The sequence below is a fragment of the Castanea sativa genome, chromosome 2 (assembly GCF_040712315.1).
Source record: "Castanea sativa cultivar Marrone di Chiusa Pesio chromosome 2, ASM4071231v1".
Lineage (NCBI taxonomy): Eukaryota > Viridiplantae > Streptophyta > Magnoliopsida > Fagales > Fagaceae > Castanea > Castanea sativa.
Genome location: NC_134014.1, coordinates 53,354,597 through 53,372,937, shown reverse-complemented (window position 1 = coordinate 53,372,937; position 18,341 = coordinate 53,354,597). Strand labels below are relative to the sequence as shown.

Sequence of the window (18,341 nt, the reverse complement as noted above, 5' to 3'; positions counted from 1 at the left end):
AAGATGATTTTGTAGTTTCGGCCTCTTATTATAGGTCAATTTTTGGGGGGTGAGGTTCGATTTGGGTGGACAGCATTAGGCCCACTCCACTTATAAAAAGCCCACTAAGTTTTTAATTTTTATTAAGTGTGCGTTTGCTCAGGGCATTTCTGCATTTGCGTGCCTTTGCGTTTCACTTGGCTGGTCATGGACCAAGCAAGTGATAAAAAACATGTGAGCAGTAATTTTGGTAATAAAAAATATTTTATTATAGTGTTTTCAGTAATAAATTTTCAGTTTTTAGCAAAATAAACGGTATTTAAAACAAGGATGAATGGCAGTCCACACATAAATATTGGTGGAAATTTTTTTTTTTTTTTCGTTTTCTTTTTGAGTGAAATATTGGGGGAAAGTTATTATAAAAAATATACTAGATAGGTTTTTTTTTTTCATTGGATATTAGACTTTTAAATGTGAGATTTTAAACTCGAGACTTTCATAAATGTAACAAAAATAAAAAATAAAAATAAAACTCAAACAAACCTCACCCTCACACATGGAATCTATTTGGAGTTTAAATTGTCCAATTTAAAACATTGGGATTCAAGGTGTCCCAATAATAAAACCATGGTTTAAAAAAATAAAAATAAAAACTTTTCTCAAAATATTGTACTTAATGCACAAAACTCTTACTTTTGTGAGGTCTGAAAGAGGTCATGATAGACAGTCTTATTTATGGCTGTCAAAATTATGATTTGGATCATATGATTGTATGATATTACGTATCCACTTGACTAAAATGATTATAATCATATTGGAATCTCATGTTTGGTAGAATCATAGAAAGGGTCCTATAGGATTGTGAGATTATGTAAGATCCTACTAATCCCGCTAAAAACTAAATTTTGGTTTAGGCTGAAAGAGGCCCAACTACACCTATCCAACCATTCAAGCCCAAAGGATACGAATGGCCCAAACATGCCTATGAGTGTGAAGTGTCTATTTTATCCTAGATCAACTTAAAATCTCCACACACACACACACACACAAGAGGAAAGAAAAACCTCATTTAAAAAAGAAAAAAAGAAAAGAAAAATACTTTAGTATTCATATTGTAGATAGCTAGCTTCCATTTGCTAACTTATTTTGGATTTTGAACTTTGAACTTAGATAACATTTTCCATATGTGTTTATAGTTGTTTTTGTTACTTGGTTGCTAATTAAACATCTACTAAACTTTTTGAATACATTGTGTTAAAATTTTAGTATATTTGTTTTGCTAGTACAGATGTAAAGATGTATTGTATACAAATCACATCACAGTGATGCAAATCTTTTTTTTTTTCTTTTTTTGGATAACTTCATAATTTATGTGATTATTAAAAATACAAAGTCATTACCAATGTATTTTTTGCTTTAAATATAAAAAAATAAGTAAGACCTTATAATCTACTTTCTGATCCTACAATCACAATCCTACCTACCTCCTCTTACATAATATCCTAACTTTGACAACCTCTCTTATCTCAAAATTTTTATTTTTGAGAGGCTGAGTTCCTAGATTCAAGCCTGTGACTTTTATATAGAAAAGAATACAAAATTTTCATAATTATTTTTCTTTTTATTATTGTGTTATCATCCAAACAATATTATTTTCACTTGTGTTTACTATTGACATTACTTTTATCATACACCAATTACAAAAGATCATATATATATAGATATATATATATATATATATATATAAATAAAGAACATCGTGTTCCTAAATTTATTATCATTTTTTTAATATATAAATGTTTTTTGTATGGATTAAGAACAGTAAATAAGTGATAAAGGAGTATGGCCGATGAATAGGATATCTAAGATTGTTAAGGTTCGTAGAGATTGTTGAAGGTATTGTGTTTTTAAAGCACAACTGAGAGAGATACACACACAACACACTGAGACAAGAGAGAGTAACGTTAATATTCATTAAAGGAGCAAAAAAGACGCATCTTTTTCCCCAGCCACCATGATAGCAGGAGAAAGGGATAGATAGTTACAAAAACAAAAGATATTTGAGTACAAAACATACTTAGTTCATAAGCTACAAAATAGCATCTATTTTGATCCAACAAAAACAACAACACACAAATGAATTAGCCAAGACTAACGCATCATTCAACAGTGGTTGAATCTCCTAACATGCATCCTCCAGATTCTTATTTAAGGCATAAACACAAATATTAGAATCACCCGCAACAATTATACTTTAGAACTTTTTATCTCTAGCCAGCTACAAAACCCAAATTATGGCAGAACCTTAAGCAAACATAAGATAATACACCATTATACTTCTAGCCCACACCTTAAAAATATCTCAGCATATTGAGAAACGCATTCTCATTTGAACACACCACATCAAAATTTTATCACCCCATTTGGTTGACGGACCTTCCAACAAGTTACAACTTGTCAACTTGTCTTGGACTAAGCTGCGCATTGGTTTCAAATCTCAATTACAAGAATATGCTCATTAATGGTTCGTTTAAATTGAAAGAAAGAGAGAGGGGAGTAGAGTAAAATTGGTCTAAAATTAGTCTATTTTTAACCAATTTTACTCCACTCCTCTCTCTCTCTCCTCTAAATCCAAACGGGCCTAAACCTTCTTTCTAAACTTCGGAGCTCAACAAGCAAGCTCAACTGCCTATCATTGTGCACTACTTTGTTCCTCAGGGACCATATCATCTCCAATGTAATGTTAGTGCCATGTAGAGCCCTGTAAGTCTGTGGGAGGGCCATAGGTACTGGGGGACTCAAAATTTATTGTTAAAAACAATATGTTACATAACTTTTAGATTATTAAATGTTCAGTCACATCGATTTTAGATGCTTAAGTGATCAATCGCTACATGATTAGAGCATTAGTCGATTATATATATTGGATTTCTTTGTTATATTTTTTAATTCTAACCCCAAAAAAAAAAAAACAAAAAGACTCTTGAAATTTGAATCCAAATTAAACTGGCCCCTCTAGTTCTAGTTTAAAATTATAAGTCCCTACCGTTAGAGAAATGACCAAATTGGTCATTCTGTCACATTTTTAATAGCTAGGTTAGATGGGAAAGAAAAAAAAATTCAGTTTTAAAATAAATATTTAATAAAATAATTCATTTTATAACTTTATCGTATTTTTTTTTATTCTCTCTTATTTTTCTCCTTCATCTGTTGAGCACCCACATTGCAATTACTATAAGCCTCAATCACCATTGCCAAGCTACCAGAAATAAAGCCTAAAGAGCAAATGTCATTGTCATTTACGGTTGGACCTTGCTTATCACTATCGAAGGCATTGCAATTTGCAAGCCTACGAAGTTTTTTAGTGGTCATGGTACTAATCCTGCTTCTCCTTATTTCTAACATCTTAACACTCTTTTGTTTTAATATTAACGTTTTTTGAAAAATTGTTTATTTTCTAAAAAACATTTTCTAGAAAACTATCTTTTTTTTCCGGTGTTTAGTAACAACTTTGAAAATGAGCTTGAAAGCATTTTCCGATATTTGGTATGCACAAATTTTTTATAATATTTTTGGTATAATTTAAAACATATATAACAAGTAATTTGAGTAAACCCAACTAATGTAATCAATATAAATAAATAAATAAAAAAAAGAATGAATTTGGTTTTTAAACTAAAATTTTGACAACAAATACAATCAAAATTAAATACAATTAAAATTATGTGTCTAATTTTCATGATCTCTACCATTTATCTTGCTTGTATGTATATATATATATTAGGACAAATAACGTACATAAGAAATATAAATTGATCACTTTGTAGGAAAAAAAACAATTACAAATTAATCATAAAAAATTCTGCATAATATATCTATAATGCTAGCCCATACACAAGACAAGGGTACATATTACAATTGATACAGTAGTTTAAAGAAATCAATGGCTTAGCGTTGAAGTTTGAGGGAAAGATTGAAATCCACTTTATAATATTAATATGATAAGCGACAAAATGCAATTCCCCAAAAAAAAAATTATCATTTATTATACTATTATTTGTACCATTATTAATTTATTGTATGGATTGCCCTATGTAAAAGCAATTAACCACATAGCACTATGTTGGCAAATTTTCGTCTTTTACTTTGTTCATTTTTTCTGATTTTCTTTTCTTTTTTGTTGTACTTTTATGTGCAAAAAAGAATGAACTTCTGCCCATCAAAAAAAAAAAAACTCCTGTAGCTATCCATATGGGAATCCATCAAGCCAAAAATTGTTTAGAGAAAAAAGAAAATATAGCTCAAAATTCAGAGAACTGTGTTTCAGAGGAGAAGGGAAACTGAGGGAAAAGAGAGAAGAGAGACGAATAGAGAGAAATTTGTGGGAAAAGAAGAGATCAGATAGCGTGACAGTGACGGTGTGAGAAGAGAGAGAAAAAGTAAAGGGAAGAGAAGAAGTGAGAGAGCTATAAGAGTTATGCATTGCACAAGAGAGAAATTGTTTTCCAATATTATTTTTTTGGAAAACAACCTATAGAAAATAAGCCTTATTTCTGTTAGAGTTTTCCTTTGACTAAAAATAGTTTTCCGTTGACCAATTTTTTTTTATACTACCAAACACTGGAAAATGTGGAAAACTATCTTTACAGAAAGTTTTTCAACGAAACAAACAGAGCGTTAATATAGGTTTTAATGAGCAGTAGGTTGTTGATTTAGAGGGAGATTTTAAGGTCATTTGTGGTTGCAATTGAGGCTTACACGGTTTGTTTTAACATTATTAATATTTTTTAGAAAATAAATCATTTAAAAAAAATTACAAATTTTTATATATGGTAATAACTTTAAACTGAGTTGGAAAACTATCTCTTAACTTTCTTATTTAGTTTCGTGTAAGAAAAAATTATTTTCCTGGATTTTAGCTAGGATTGGTGTCCAAATTTTAGGGAGGGATGAGATAGATCGAACTCTTACCAAAACTTCCAAAAGATTTGAAGATTGAGAACAATGAAGAAAAGAAACAAAGAAAGTGAGAATCAAAGAAAGAGATTATTTAATTTTTTTATAATTTGATATTTTTAATGGAGAAAGAGAGATTTGGACCTTGAAAGTTTCGGACCTTGAAAGTTTCTGTTGGAAACATGAAAAAGTGTAAGTTGAGCTAAAATGGAGAGGGGGGATTTAACAATGAAAAATTATGATATTAAGCAAAAATCATACGTGAGATAAGATATTTCTTCCCAAAAAGGTTGGCTCACGAATCCCTACTTGACCCAACGTTTTAGTAGGTCGAGTTTGGTTGACCAATTTTCCATGTCTAAAAAAACCTTTACTTAGAGCATTCACATTAGGGGTGCTAAAAAATTTAGCTTTTAACTACTCAAAAAAATTATTTAATCTATTTTAACACATTACTTTACAATACACCTAATATTAAAGATTTTATTTTTTTACCAAAAAAAATATTAATATTTTTTATTCTTTACCATACAACTAAGAAAGCAAAAACATATTTTAATGAGAAATATTTGGGTCACAGAATAAACAACATTAAAATTTATCACTTTGTAGCTATAGTATGTTGTAGCTTGGGTGCTAAATTTTTTAACTTTAGCACCACCAATATAGTATGTTTTTTAGAGCATTTTCATCAAGAATGCTAAATATTTTAGCATTTACCATTTCAAAATCATACTTTATCAATTTTAACATACCACTTTACAATCCACCAAACATCAAACATTCTATTTTTTTTACCGCTTCATTTAAATAATATTATTTTATTTTCCCATTGTGTCTCTCTCTTTCCACCACTTTCTTCTCAGTCCAAGCAACCTCAGTCATAGCCACACCCTCGACTAGCCACTACCAGCCACCACCACCATAAAATAAAAAAACAAAAAACCACCAACTGGCAGCCACCACAATCCCCCAACCATCAAAATCACAAACCCAAACCCACAACCTCATACCACCATCAACTAGAAATCGCCTCCGATTTCGATTTCTCGTCATTCTGGTTCTGACTTTGAACCTCTTCTTCGAGATTTTCAATTTCTTCTCTGCAACTTGAGGCATCACAAAGCCCCAACTTGAGAAAATCTCAGTGAGCTTAGATTGTTCTGGAACAATCTCGCTCTTGATCGAATCGAGTAAACCCAAAATGGCGTATTTAACTTCGTCGTCTTTGGGATCCATGTAAGGCCTATTGTTCGAGCATTGTTTTCTAATCAAAACGACGAGCTCTTCGATGTCGTCGTTCAAATCGAACCACAAAATCCACCACCCACCCACCCCGATCTCAACCCCAGCCAAAACCCATCACCCCAATCTTAGCCCCATCAAAACCGTTGCCGAGCACCACCAATACCCTCTAAATCAAACCCACAAAACCCACCAAATCATGACCACAATCGTCGACCACAAACCCTTGAAGCTTAACAAAGAGCAGATGAGTGAGGGGGAGGGAGGGAGAACTAGAGAACCAGAGAACGAGAGGGAGAGTGAGAAAGTGAGCTGTGTTTTAGGAGAGAGAAAGAATTAGAAATCAATAAAATATTATACAATCTTGCTATAGTGCACTCTCAAAAATAAGAGTGCACTGTAGCAAGATTGCAAATTTTATAGCATATACAAGTTTTGATGGAGGGGTTTTTTGGGTTTCAGATGCTAAAAAATATCATTTATAACATTTAGCATTCTTGATGAGAATACTCTTAGTGTTTTGTGTGCTACTATATATTTTTTACTGTTTGAATTAACGTGGCTTAATAAATATAAATAAAATTTTACTAAAGTCTGCTAATTTATAATTATATTAACCAATTTATGATTTCCTTTAAGAGTGCAAAATATAATATTTTAAACTTCAAAATTTTTGTCTTCATCTACAATAATCTATATAAAACTAAAGCCATTTAACTTCTGTTTGACTTATAATATCATGCCATATAACTTTTGAGATTTACAATTTTACATATTATTCTAATATTTTTTAATAGAAATTAAAATTATTTTATATTTAAACCCTCCACTAGAGTAAAATCTTGATACATCATAATTTCTTTAAATAGTATTATATAAGATTCCATTTTATAATCAATGTGTAATACTAGAATATATAGTTCCATATACAAACATAATCATAAGAGATGTATATATTTCTTTTGTGGTAATAAGAAATGTCTATAAATAACTACTAATTATCAAATTCCATATTTAGATAAAAAAAAGTAAAAGAAATAAAAACCACATTATCTTAAAATATCTTATGTATTGCACGAATTACTAACTAGTGTAATAGTATTATCAAATTTTATTTTCCACATAAGTTTCATTTGAGAAATTTTGTGGACACAATTTTTGTGTCATAACTATTGGTTATGGCAAAAGTTATGACAAATGGTATGGTTCTAAAAGAAAAAGTTTAATCATTGCCAAAAAAAAAAAAAAAGTTCCATCTAGACATAGTAAAATTGCACTTGACTTGAATGCAAAGGATAAAACGCAACCCAAACCTGAATTTTTCTTTTTACTTAAAGTAAAAACAAGTTAACCCATGACCCAAGTTTTTAACAACTTAAAAAAAAAAAAAAAAATTGTTTTAGCTTTGCCTTATTATAGTGCATAAAATAGAGAGAACATAATTTTGCAAAGTCTAGTTAACTAAAAACCAATGCATAAAAGGGTAGTCTCATTGACCATACTTATAATTGTCATATCATAGAAAAAATAAGAAAAATAATAAAGAAATAATATACTTAATAAAGTATTATAATTCCTTAGTATAATTTCTGTACCTAAAAATGTCACGCTTTGTATTATACACTACACAGTCCTAAAAGCTCTACCGGAATCCAGATTACAAGATTTATTAACAAACAACACATAAAGTAACTCGTGATCAAGCCATTGCATCCTAATCAAGATATAAACAATCATACAAACAATTAAATCGGATCACCTCAACTGTAATTGTATAACTTCATTATTAAGGATTTTCACCAACATTCTTTCATAAAATACACTTATGCACCATTCTCTCTTAAGCATAATAATTTTTTTGTTTTTGTCCACACTTCAAATCATTCAATTTTGTGTCCAAAAAAAAAACATTCAATTCATTAGTCATCGAACGATTACAATACTCTATATTTTTTTTATTGGTACTTGTACATACACCCAATTACAATACTCTTTTTATATTAAATAATTTATTGCAGATCTTACCATATTTTTTTATGTCAATAAATAAGAGAACACGTTTTCAAATTTATATGACTTTTTTATTTAATGTGAAAATGCTGTTTGACCCGATTACCATACCTAGTGCCCTCCACCAAATTTGCCGCTCAAAAGTTAAAATTTTTAAATATTTTATTTTATCAAAGTATCAGACTCTTCAAATGTTAATTAATGATTCACCAAGAAAGTAACATTTGTTTACATTTTAATAGCTGCGTGAGTGCGTGCTCGTGGAACAACAATGGAGATGGGAGAAAAAGTCTTAGTTGCAAATACTTATCATAAATAATAATTGAAAATATGACTAAAACGGCTCTAGGAGGCTAGGATGAATGATTTTCTAACATATTTTGACTGAACCATGTGATTTAACCACCAATTGCTGCTTAATCCATGATTAGTGAAACCATCAATGCCATCTAGAACCGCATGTCGATCTCTCCCATTAATTTTGAAACAAGCATATACAAAAGGAAAAAGTCCAAGATCGCCAAATTTTCACAACTTCCTGGTAAGTTGGTACAACTGTAACGTGACAGATTGAATGTACTTGGCGAAAAAAAAAAAAAAAAAAAACGGCGTGATGTCTATGTGTAAATAATAGCTAATTACTCAATTTACTATTGTAAAAAAATTATAAAAAAAAATTATGAAATAATTTACTATCCTACAATTATGTAAATATAAAAGTGCACCACTTGCAATCTCAACTTGCAATAATAAACAACTAATTTACAGTAATTCAACTATTATGATAAGATCAAGGAATCCACAGCATTTTGAAAAAAATGGGAGATATTTTTTGGACCAAGGCAAAGTGAAGACATGTCCACAAATTGGGATAGTCACAATCAAATAAGGGTCCCAATTATCGGCGTGGTGTGCTTTAAGACCACATACTTTTCACCCCCCTTTTGAGTGTCTTTGGTTGAAAATCTACGGTTTACATTATTAAAAAAAAAAAAAACTTTGAACATTACTTGACGGTAATGTGAAAAGACTTGCATGAAATTCCAATTACGTAAACAAGTTCTGCACTCTTTGTCTGTAGATAAAAAAATGATTTTAGTTTTACCATTCTATGATTGAGTTAGAGGGTCGGCAAAACTCATCTTAATCTCTCTTTTTAGCTTAACTTTCTTCGTTTAAAAGTAAAACTAAAAAAGATGTTTAATTAATTAATTAATTAAGAGAATAGGAAAGTAAATTGAACTGTATTCATAACTTTTTCTTATAGATATTGGATGCCACTCTGTAATATGACAGATTACGTGTTGAACTTTATTTTTTCTTGATAGGAAAGCTTTATTTTTATCTCTCCTTATCGTTTTAGGCAAAGTAGATTACGTGGAGCTTCATCCAATCGCACATATGCTGATATGCCTTGCCGCCCTAGCATTGGTAATAAGAATATAGGATTTTTCTCAAGATTGTAAATCAAACCTATCAAGTTGAACTTGTTAGTACGAATAAATTCTAAGTCTATATAAATATATTTTATATATATATAAATATATTCAATAGCTTAATTTGTGATTTATACTCATAAATTTGTTTGCAAACATATTATTATTCATGATTTATTGAACTTGATTTGTTTAATAGTTGAATCTCTATTTTTAGGTTTGACTTTTGATTTTTTCTTTTTAATACAAGATAAAAATTATACTTTAATATAATCTAAGTATATATATATATATATATATATATATATATATATATATATATATATATATATGTGTGTGTGTGTGTGAAACTTTTTTCTGGAGACTTGAATCTCGGCCCTTACCTCTCACATCTCACGAGCACTTATACTTGTGGAGTGATAATCGCACCAAATATGTGCAGTGGTTTGACTTTTATTTTTTATTTAGTTATGTCAAAATAGTTTATAATTGCTTAGTCCTAATTTCTCTTTATGGTACCGATTGTTAATACCTTCTTTCACTTTCACTATTTTCTTCCATCTTTTTCCTTGACCCCTTCTAAGTTCTCATATTCTTCTCAACCAAGATGAGGTGTAGTTTCATATGAAATTATAGATTGGGCAAAAGTCGTTTAACTTATCATCTTACACAATGATTAATGAGAATGTTCCTCTAAAACGCCAAAGACAAAAATAGGAGGGAAGAAAAAGAGGGGCGTGGGGAAAAATCAGTGCACAATTGTAACCCATGTATTTAAGTTTTTTTTTTATAAATTTTTTTGGAGAGGACCATGAACTTAATAAGATACTTCAACAATTATGACTTTCTTACCTCTTTTTTGTGTACTAATATTAATATAATCTATTTTATTATTATTATTATTAAAAAACATATAGAATCTTCTTTATTTTGTAATAAAAAAAATGTATATTTTCTATCTAAAACTTCTGAATTGTCAAGGAATCTCACCACTATTCAAAGGCACGAAAATTAACAACTTGTCAAATTACTTGTTGTCTATATTTAAAGAAATAACAGTTTCTCAAATGGACGGCCGATGCAAAAGAGAATTGATGCTTGAATTCCTTGGAGTATAAGTCCAAAAATATCGACATATCCAAAAAAAAAAGTAGTTATGAATAAGGGTAAAAAAGTAATTTCACAACTTAGTGGGTACCAAAGCCGAGTGGGAAAACGGAAAAGTCCCCAAAAGGCAAAAAAAGGTGGGCAACGTGGACGTGGGGCTTCCTCATAACTAAAAATTTATAGCTGCTGCCCACACCACACACACTGGTTCACTCCAACACCGAATTTCACCACCTTTTCCAATTTTACCCTTCACTCTTACGACTTTTTAATTTATTATTCCAAAAGATTAAAAAAACCAAAATAAAAAAAAGCCCACTAATCTTGACCACAAGTTGAATACAAGATTTTGTATCCAAACCCCAAAAGTCAAATTTTTAGACAACATAAAAATCAACAACAACCAATAAATTTTTGACAAATTTTGCCAACCCAAGCTAGATCTAGTCCACTAAACCACAGCTCACTAAAAAAAAAAAAAAAAAAAAAAATTCAATTCACCTTGTTGTTGTTGTTGTTGTTGTTGTTTACCTACTTAACCCAATGAAAGTGGTAGATTTTTTTGAGAACCCAAAGCTTTAAGCCCATCTCAACCAAAGAGAATACAATAAAAAACCCATCTAAGTTTTTTATTTTACTTACCCTTTACCCACTTCTCTCTTTCTCTCTCTATATTTCTAAATTCTACATCTCTCACTCTCTCTTCCCCAAAACCCTAGAATTTTGATATATTTTCTTTTTTTCATTTTTCACCCTAAGCTGTAAAAAAAAAAAACACCAAAAAAAAAGATATTCCGGGAAACCAAACTACCACCATGTTGGAAAACTCAGCTGTGCCGGAGAGCAATACCGCTACTACTGGCAACCGGGAGAACGATGAGGGTGGTGGGTCGGTTTCGGTTGGGTCTGGAGAGGAAGAGAGAGTTGGTGGTGGAGCTGAAGAGGGTGGTGGTGACCGGAGCTTCGGCGGTAACCGGTGGCCGAGGCAAGAGACTTTGGCTATGCTCAAGATAAGGTCGGACATGGACGATGCTTTCAGAGACGCTTCTTCCAAAGCTCCTCTCTGGGAACAGGTTTCCAGGTCAGTCACTCACAGTCACTCACTTTTTTTTTTTTGTTGCTTATTCCCTGTTTGATTCCTGGGAAATTTTGAAAGACTTTGGGTTATGCAAGTGTTTGAAATACAAAGTTGATGTTTTGTTTTATTATTACATGAGTGGGTTTGGTTGGAGTGGAGGTTCCAAGTTCAATCTAGTTACTTGGTAACGAGTGGTCCTAAATGACCCAGATATAATATTATTATTAAAAGATTGATTTTTTTATTTCCTAGCACAGATCAACTTGTTTTTATGTATTATCAAAACCCAGTTGCACTGAATTAATACCCTTTTACTTGTTATGTTCAGTGGGTTTAAAGGTCTAGAATTCTCTAAAATTTATGTGCTTTTTGATTTTTAGTTCATTCGTTTAGAGAGAGAGAGAGTTGGTTTTTGCTAAAATTTGAAAAAAAAGAAAATTGGAGTGCAACAATGAGATTTATGGAACTGTGTTATTCAGGAAATTAGCTGAGCTTGGGTATAATCGAAGTGCCAAGAAATGCAAGGAGAAGTTTGAGAACATTTACAAGTATCACAAGAGGACCAAGGATGTCCGGTCCAGCCGACCCAATGGCAAGGCTTATAGGTTTTTCGAGCAATTACAGGCTTTAGATGGTCAAACACAACTTCGTTCCCCTTCCCCGGAGAAAATTCAGGCTTCTTTGGCCGAAACCACGATGGTGGTAAGGACAGTGGAGCCTAGGAATGTTGTTCAGAATGCAATCCCACGTTCTATCATTCGAAATGGAAATTTAGCAGAGAACTACACTCCAACCACGTCGTCATCCAGTAAAGAATCGGAAGGGATGAGAAAGAAGAAGAAGAAGTTGACGGAGTATTTTGAGGATTTGATGAAGGAAGTGATAGAGAAGCAAGAGAATTTGCAAAAGAAGTTTATAGATGTATTGGAGAAGTGTGAGCAAGATCGTATAGCAAGAGAAGAGGAGTGGAAGATTCAAGAATTGGATAGGATTAAGAGAGAACGGGAGCTTTTGGTTCAAGAAAGATCAATTGCTGCAGCTAAGGATGCAGCCGTGCTTGCATTCTTGAAGAAGTTTTCTGAGCAAGCAAGCTCAGTGCAATTGCCCGAGGAGACGATAATGGTCACAATACCAGTGGAGAAATTTGTGGAGAGGCAAGAAAATGATAATGGTGGAAATGTTATGGACAAGCAAGAAAAGCAAAATGGTGATAGTGTTTTGGATAGGCAAGAAGATGACAATGGTGGGAATAATTTGGAGAGGCAAGAAAATGATAATGGTGAAAATTCTATTCAGATGAGCTCGGGTCGATGGCCTCAGATGAGTTCGGCTCGATGGCCTAAAGATGAAGTTGAAGCCTTGATTAAGCTGAGGACTAATCTTGATTTTCGGTATCAAGAAAATGGGCCGAAAGCACCTCTATGGGAGGAGATATCATTGGCAATGAAAAAGCTTGGTTATGATAGGAATGCAAAGAGGTGTAAAGAGAAGTGGGAGAATATAAACAAGTACTTCAAAAGGGTAAAAGAAAGCAATAAGAAAAGATCTGATGATTCAAAAACATGTCCTTATTTTCAGCAGCTTGATGCTTTGTACAGTGGGAAGACGAAGAAGGTTGAAAATTCCGTTAATTCTGGTTGCGAGTTGAAGCCTGAGGAGCTTTTGATGCATATGATGAGTGGACAAGAAGAGAGACAAAGGACGGAGTCTCTAACAGAAGATGGTGAGGGAGAAAATGTTAATGAGATTGAAGGAGATAAGGAAGATGAAGATGGGGATAACTATCAAGTTGTAGCAAGTGATCCTTCTTCAACGGCAAATTTGGCCTGAGAAGACATGGTGGGGAACCCGTTCTGTGAGAACTGAAGTTGGTATACTTATTTTTGGAATGTGGGTCAGGGTCATTACTGAGGCTACCCCACGGCAGTGTAGGTGAAATTTGTGGTGCTGAGAAATTCATTGTGATATCTTATGGGAAACGGCATCTTCTATCTATGTAGTATATGTTCATCATTAGTTGATATAAAAGAGAGAGAGAGAGAGAGAGAGTGGAATAAGTAAATTTAGGAGGCTAGTGTGTAATTTAATACAGCTTTCTTTTGAAAGTTCACACCCCCATGTGTGCAAAAGTTGGAAATGGTTGGTTGTATTTGTTTGTATTAATAGAGACTAGTATAAGCAATGATGCAACAGTGGTAGCTGCCTTTTCATTATTTGGTTAAACAAGTGATTATATCACTCGTGGGCGAGCAATAATGTAATGATTGACAAAGGACGATAAAGCAAATTACTTTTTCTTTGATTAATCCTTGAAATTATATGGTCTGTGTTCTGTCTTCTACAGTGTTCATGATAACATCACAGTGTAATCACTTGTATTAAAACACTACCGAAGTTGCTGTACCATGGTGGAATTGAGCTCCAGTTGATCACTTGGGAAGTTATTTAGCTATCATCAGGGGGAGGGCTATGTATGTCTTTAGCTTTGAACTTGTTTACTGTTTATTACTATAGTTTTGAAAATATCTCATTCAAGGATGAAATGTGTTCAATTTACATTTGCATGATAATCATACAAAAGGTTACCGATTGTCGACACGTGTACAGTAGCATAACACGTGTACAGTGGCATAACGGATTATGAGTGGCCAAGTTTTAGAAAATAGCCTAATAAATGTGAAATTATTCAGTGCACCTAATGTATTACGCTTCATCTCACAAAAGGATGGGCTTTGTCCTTATGTGAGAGAGAGTTGCAATGTATCGAAGTGCAATGTTAATGACGTCTGCACTAGAAAAATAGGAATTGTTAAGAATCCAAATTATGAAACAATTGACACACTAACAGACAGATACAATGGTTTGTGGGAATGGGAGAATGTATTTGGTATTACTGGGTATATCACACCCCTCTCATGTTATTTATCTATACTATATATGTTATTTATCTATACTATATATAAGAGGATTTTACTCTTTCAATTGGACTTTTATGTGGTTCAAAAATATACTCATTAATGAAGGGTAACTTTATTTAGAAATAAGGTTATAAATGTCAAATAACAAATTTCATTTTGAATTCAGAAAGAGAATTCCTAAAATTTAGGATTTTTTTTTCCTTTCACGTTCAAAAAATAAATTACAATTACTGTTTATCTTTAAAGTTTTTGTTTTTATTTGTTTGGAAAAAAAAATTCTAAATTTTAATATATACAAATTATTAATCTTTATCTAAAAAAATAAAAAAGCTTCTGAGCACGTGTGTGTGAGCGCATACTCAGATGCTAGTATCTAATAAAATGATAATAATAAATCAAAAGGTGATGCATCTCTTAAGTAAGTTATTGAGCAATGATGTGCAGAGGGTAAAGGGAAGCAACCCTTCTTTCAAGATAACCAAAAATAGATTTCTAAAGGTATACGAAAGACAAACTCAAAAGAAGGAAAAAACACAAACACAATCATACTCAGCCATTTTGATATTCGATTATCTTATTTGCATTTATTTAATTTTTGTTCAGTGTGTTGAGTGTGTTCTCATTTAAACCATCTAATTTTGCCAAACTCCTCTTAATTGAGGCATCGTTGTACCTACTCGAACTACAATTCTCTCCAAGGTTAGAAAATTTGGTAAAGACTAAAGAGAACAAAAGACCAAGCTCAATTTGCTCCTAGATTTGTGGACAGTAAGTGATTATTAGACATTAAAGTGTAGAATTATTGTTTATTGAGAATTTGAGATCTGAGGTCAGATGGTTATGGATCTTTCGAGTTCCAAGGAGTCGTGGACTTCCTATAAGAATTGTCAATTAAAGAGGAAAATACACCGTATAATCCATTCACTTGAAGAAAAAAAAATGCATATACAATGTTTCCACAATAAAAAGGATTGATTTGACTCTAATGTGCAATGGAGGTGACAGGCATAACACATATCTTAAAATAGTTACGTGTCAGCCTTATGTCTTGTCTACTACTCATATACTTTACCTTTAGAAAAATATGGATATTAGAAGAGAACAAAGAACATAGATTATTTTAAAAAGCAATTTAAAACTTCAAAGTTTTTGCATTACAACTTCATGTAATTTGAGACTAGCGAAATCACATTTACATGAATAAAAAAAAAAAATATTAACATAAGACAACAATGTCTAAACTAGCCAACTTTGGGCTTACATCCATGGATAACACCAATCAAAATCTATGTACTACCAGGATATGGATTATAACCTTGATAAATCAATCTTTTAGAAACCAAACTCATACTTACACAAGTGACCTAGGAATACATGCACTAGGGTTCTAAGACGTATTTAAAGTGTTCTCTCTTTTGTTATGATGATGTATAGAGGCTTTAAATACATCCTAATTTCATCTAATTTTTTAAGTAAAAAATTAAGTTTTTGAAATTTTCTATTTTGTATTACAATTTCCTATCGAGTTTTATATAATTTTATATATTAAATAATCAATATATATATATATATATATATATATATATAAAAGCAGAGACCTCATGCCGAAATGCATAAGGTCATGCCATGTGGCGCCTCTAATTTTGCATTTAGTCTCCTTTCTTACCTCTTTTTATTAAGTTCTTTTGATTGTTACGAAAAGATTACATTAAGTTATTTTTACTGTTATCTTATTAAGCTCTCATTAATTGCCTGAGCTTATACCATGCCTTTCTCACTTTTCCATTTCTTCTAGCATATCTACCATTTTAATATAATAAAAAAAAGAGAAAAAAAAAGAACTAATATAACTAACCAAATAAAGCCCTAGGGAGAGATAGAGAGACAGAAAAATGTTGTAAATTTTTAAATGAAACAATCATTCACTATTATTAAAATAAAAGACTTGAGATTGACAAAGTGTTTGTAAGAGATAGAAAAAAAAAGGAATTTGAGGGGCCGCCACCATTGTCACACTAGCCTCCCACCACCATCAAACCGCTAAAACCCCTACAAGTTTTATTTTTTTATTTTTTTTATGATGAATTCGTTACTAACAAATTTTATAATAATTATGCTATAATATATGTATAATATTATCTAAAACTATCTTATATAAAATATTATAATATTATCCGTACATTGCACATGTAACTTACTAGTTATATATAATTATAACTCATTATACTAACAAGTTACTTATCAAAAATAGAATATAAAACTAAGAAGATAAAAAACGATTCTTGGTGTTAGTTTACTCTTTTCTCATAGTACATGATATATTTTTCATTAACACTTTTTAATCAAACATGTACTGACATATATATACATGGACTCTCAAATAAATTTTTTTGACTCTGTCCCTATGAAAGTACTAAAGCCTCATTTTTTTAGATGAATTTATTATTAACAAAATTTTATAATAATTATGCTATAATATATGTATAACATTATCCAAACTCATCTTATATAAAACATTACAATATTATCCGTGCATCGCACATGCAACTTACAAGTTATATTTAATTATAACTCATTATGTTAACAAGTTACTTACCAAAAATAGAATATAAAACTAAGAAGATAAAAAGCGATTCTTGGTTTTAGTTTACTCCTTTCTCACGGTACATGATATATTTTTCACTGACACTTTTTAATCAAACATGCACTGACGTATATATACATGGCCTGCCAAATAATTTTTTTTTGACTCTGCTCCTATGAAAGTACTAAAGCCTCATTTATTTTTTACTATCCCTAACCTAATGAAGATGATTTTAATGTCAAAAAAAAAAAAAAAAAAAAATTTGAAGATGGTGTTGTAAACCGTACCATATTGGTTGTAAGGTAATAAAATTCGTGGCAATGGTATGACAATTGATTCCGCTGAGTCTTTATCTTAATAATATTAGTCTTCCATTTACAATGAACTTGTGCTTTGATAAAAGTATTTTTTTATAAATCAGTTCAGAAAAATCCCTTGAATCTCATGATATGGCTATTTAGATTACCATCAATTCATCTTATCTATTTAATTACATAATTTATTAAATCATTTAAATAAGTTACACATGATCATTAAAAGAGACATAAAATTAACAATATATCGATGGTCATTTTAATTAAGACATAGTAAGTTGGAAGGATTTTCCTCCAAATCATTCAAAATGAAAATTCTATGCATTTTAGAATTATGATGTGACTTTCACCTAAGAAATCTTTTGTTTTTGCAAGAAGTCTTATGGTGCATATTGGCACCATGGTGCATCTTGGTCCCCACAAAGAGTTGATCAAGTAGGTAGGATTCATTCATTGCCTGAGCTTGAGGCACACGCTTTACCGAGTTGGGAACAAAGTTTGGTAGGATTCATTCATTGCTTGAGCATTAGGCACATGCTTTGCCGAGTTCGGAACAAAACTTCAGCAGTCGAACTAATTATTGCTAATCCATACACACAACATGGCTATCCAATCCAAAAAGTATTAACATTTTCTTTATTTTCTTTTGAAATGGAGTGAGACTATCGAATGACATGGTATAATGGCACCAAAGAGCATGGTTTTATTGTTTTT

At 31.4% G+C, this 18,341-nt stretch overlaps 1 protein-coding gene across 1 annotated transcript; it reads left to right on the top strand.

Moving 5' to 3' along the window:
* Nucleotides 1-11,149: 11,149 nt before the first annotated feature.
* LOC142624158 (trihelix transcription factor DF1-like) lies at nt 11,150-14,117 on the top strand. The gene is made up of 2 exons (XM_075797677.1): nt 11,150-11,814; nt 12,291-14,117. The coding sequence occupies exons 1-2, from the start codon at nt 11,549-11,551 to the stop codon at nt 13,639-13,641; spliced, it is 1,617 nt and encodes a 538-aa protein (XP_075653792.1). The 5' UTR covers nt 11,150-11,548; the 3' UTR covers nt 13,642-14,117.
* The last annotated feature ends 4,224 nt before the right edge of the window (nt 14,118-18,341 follow it).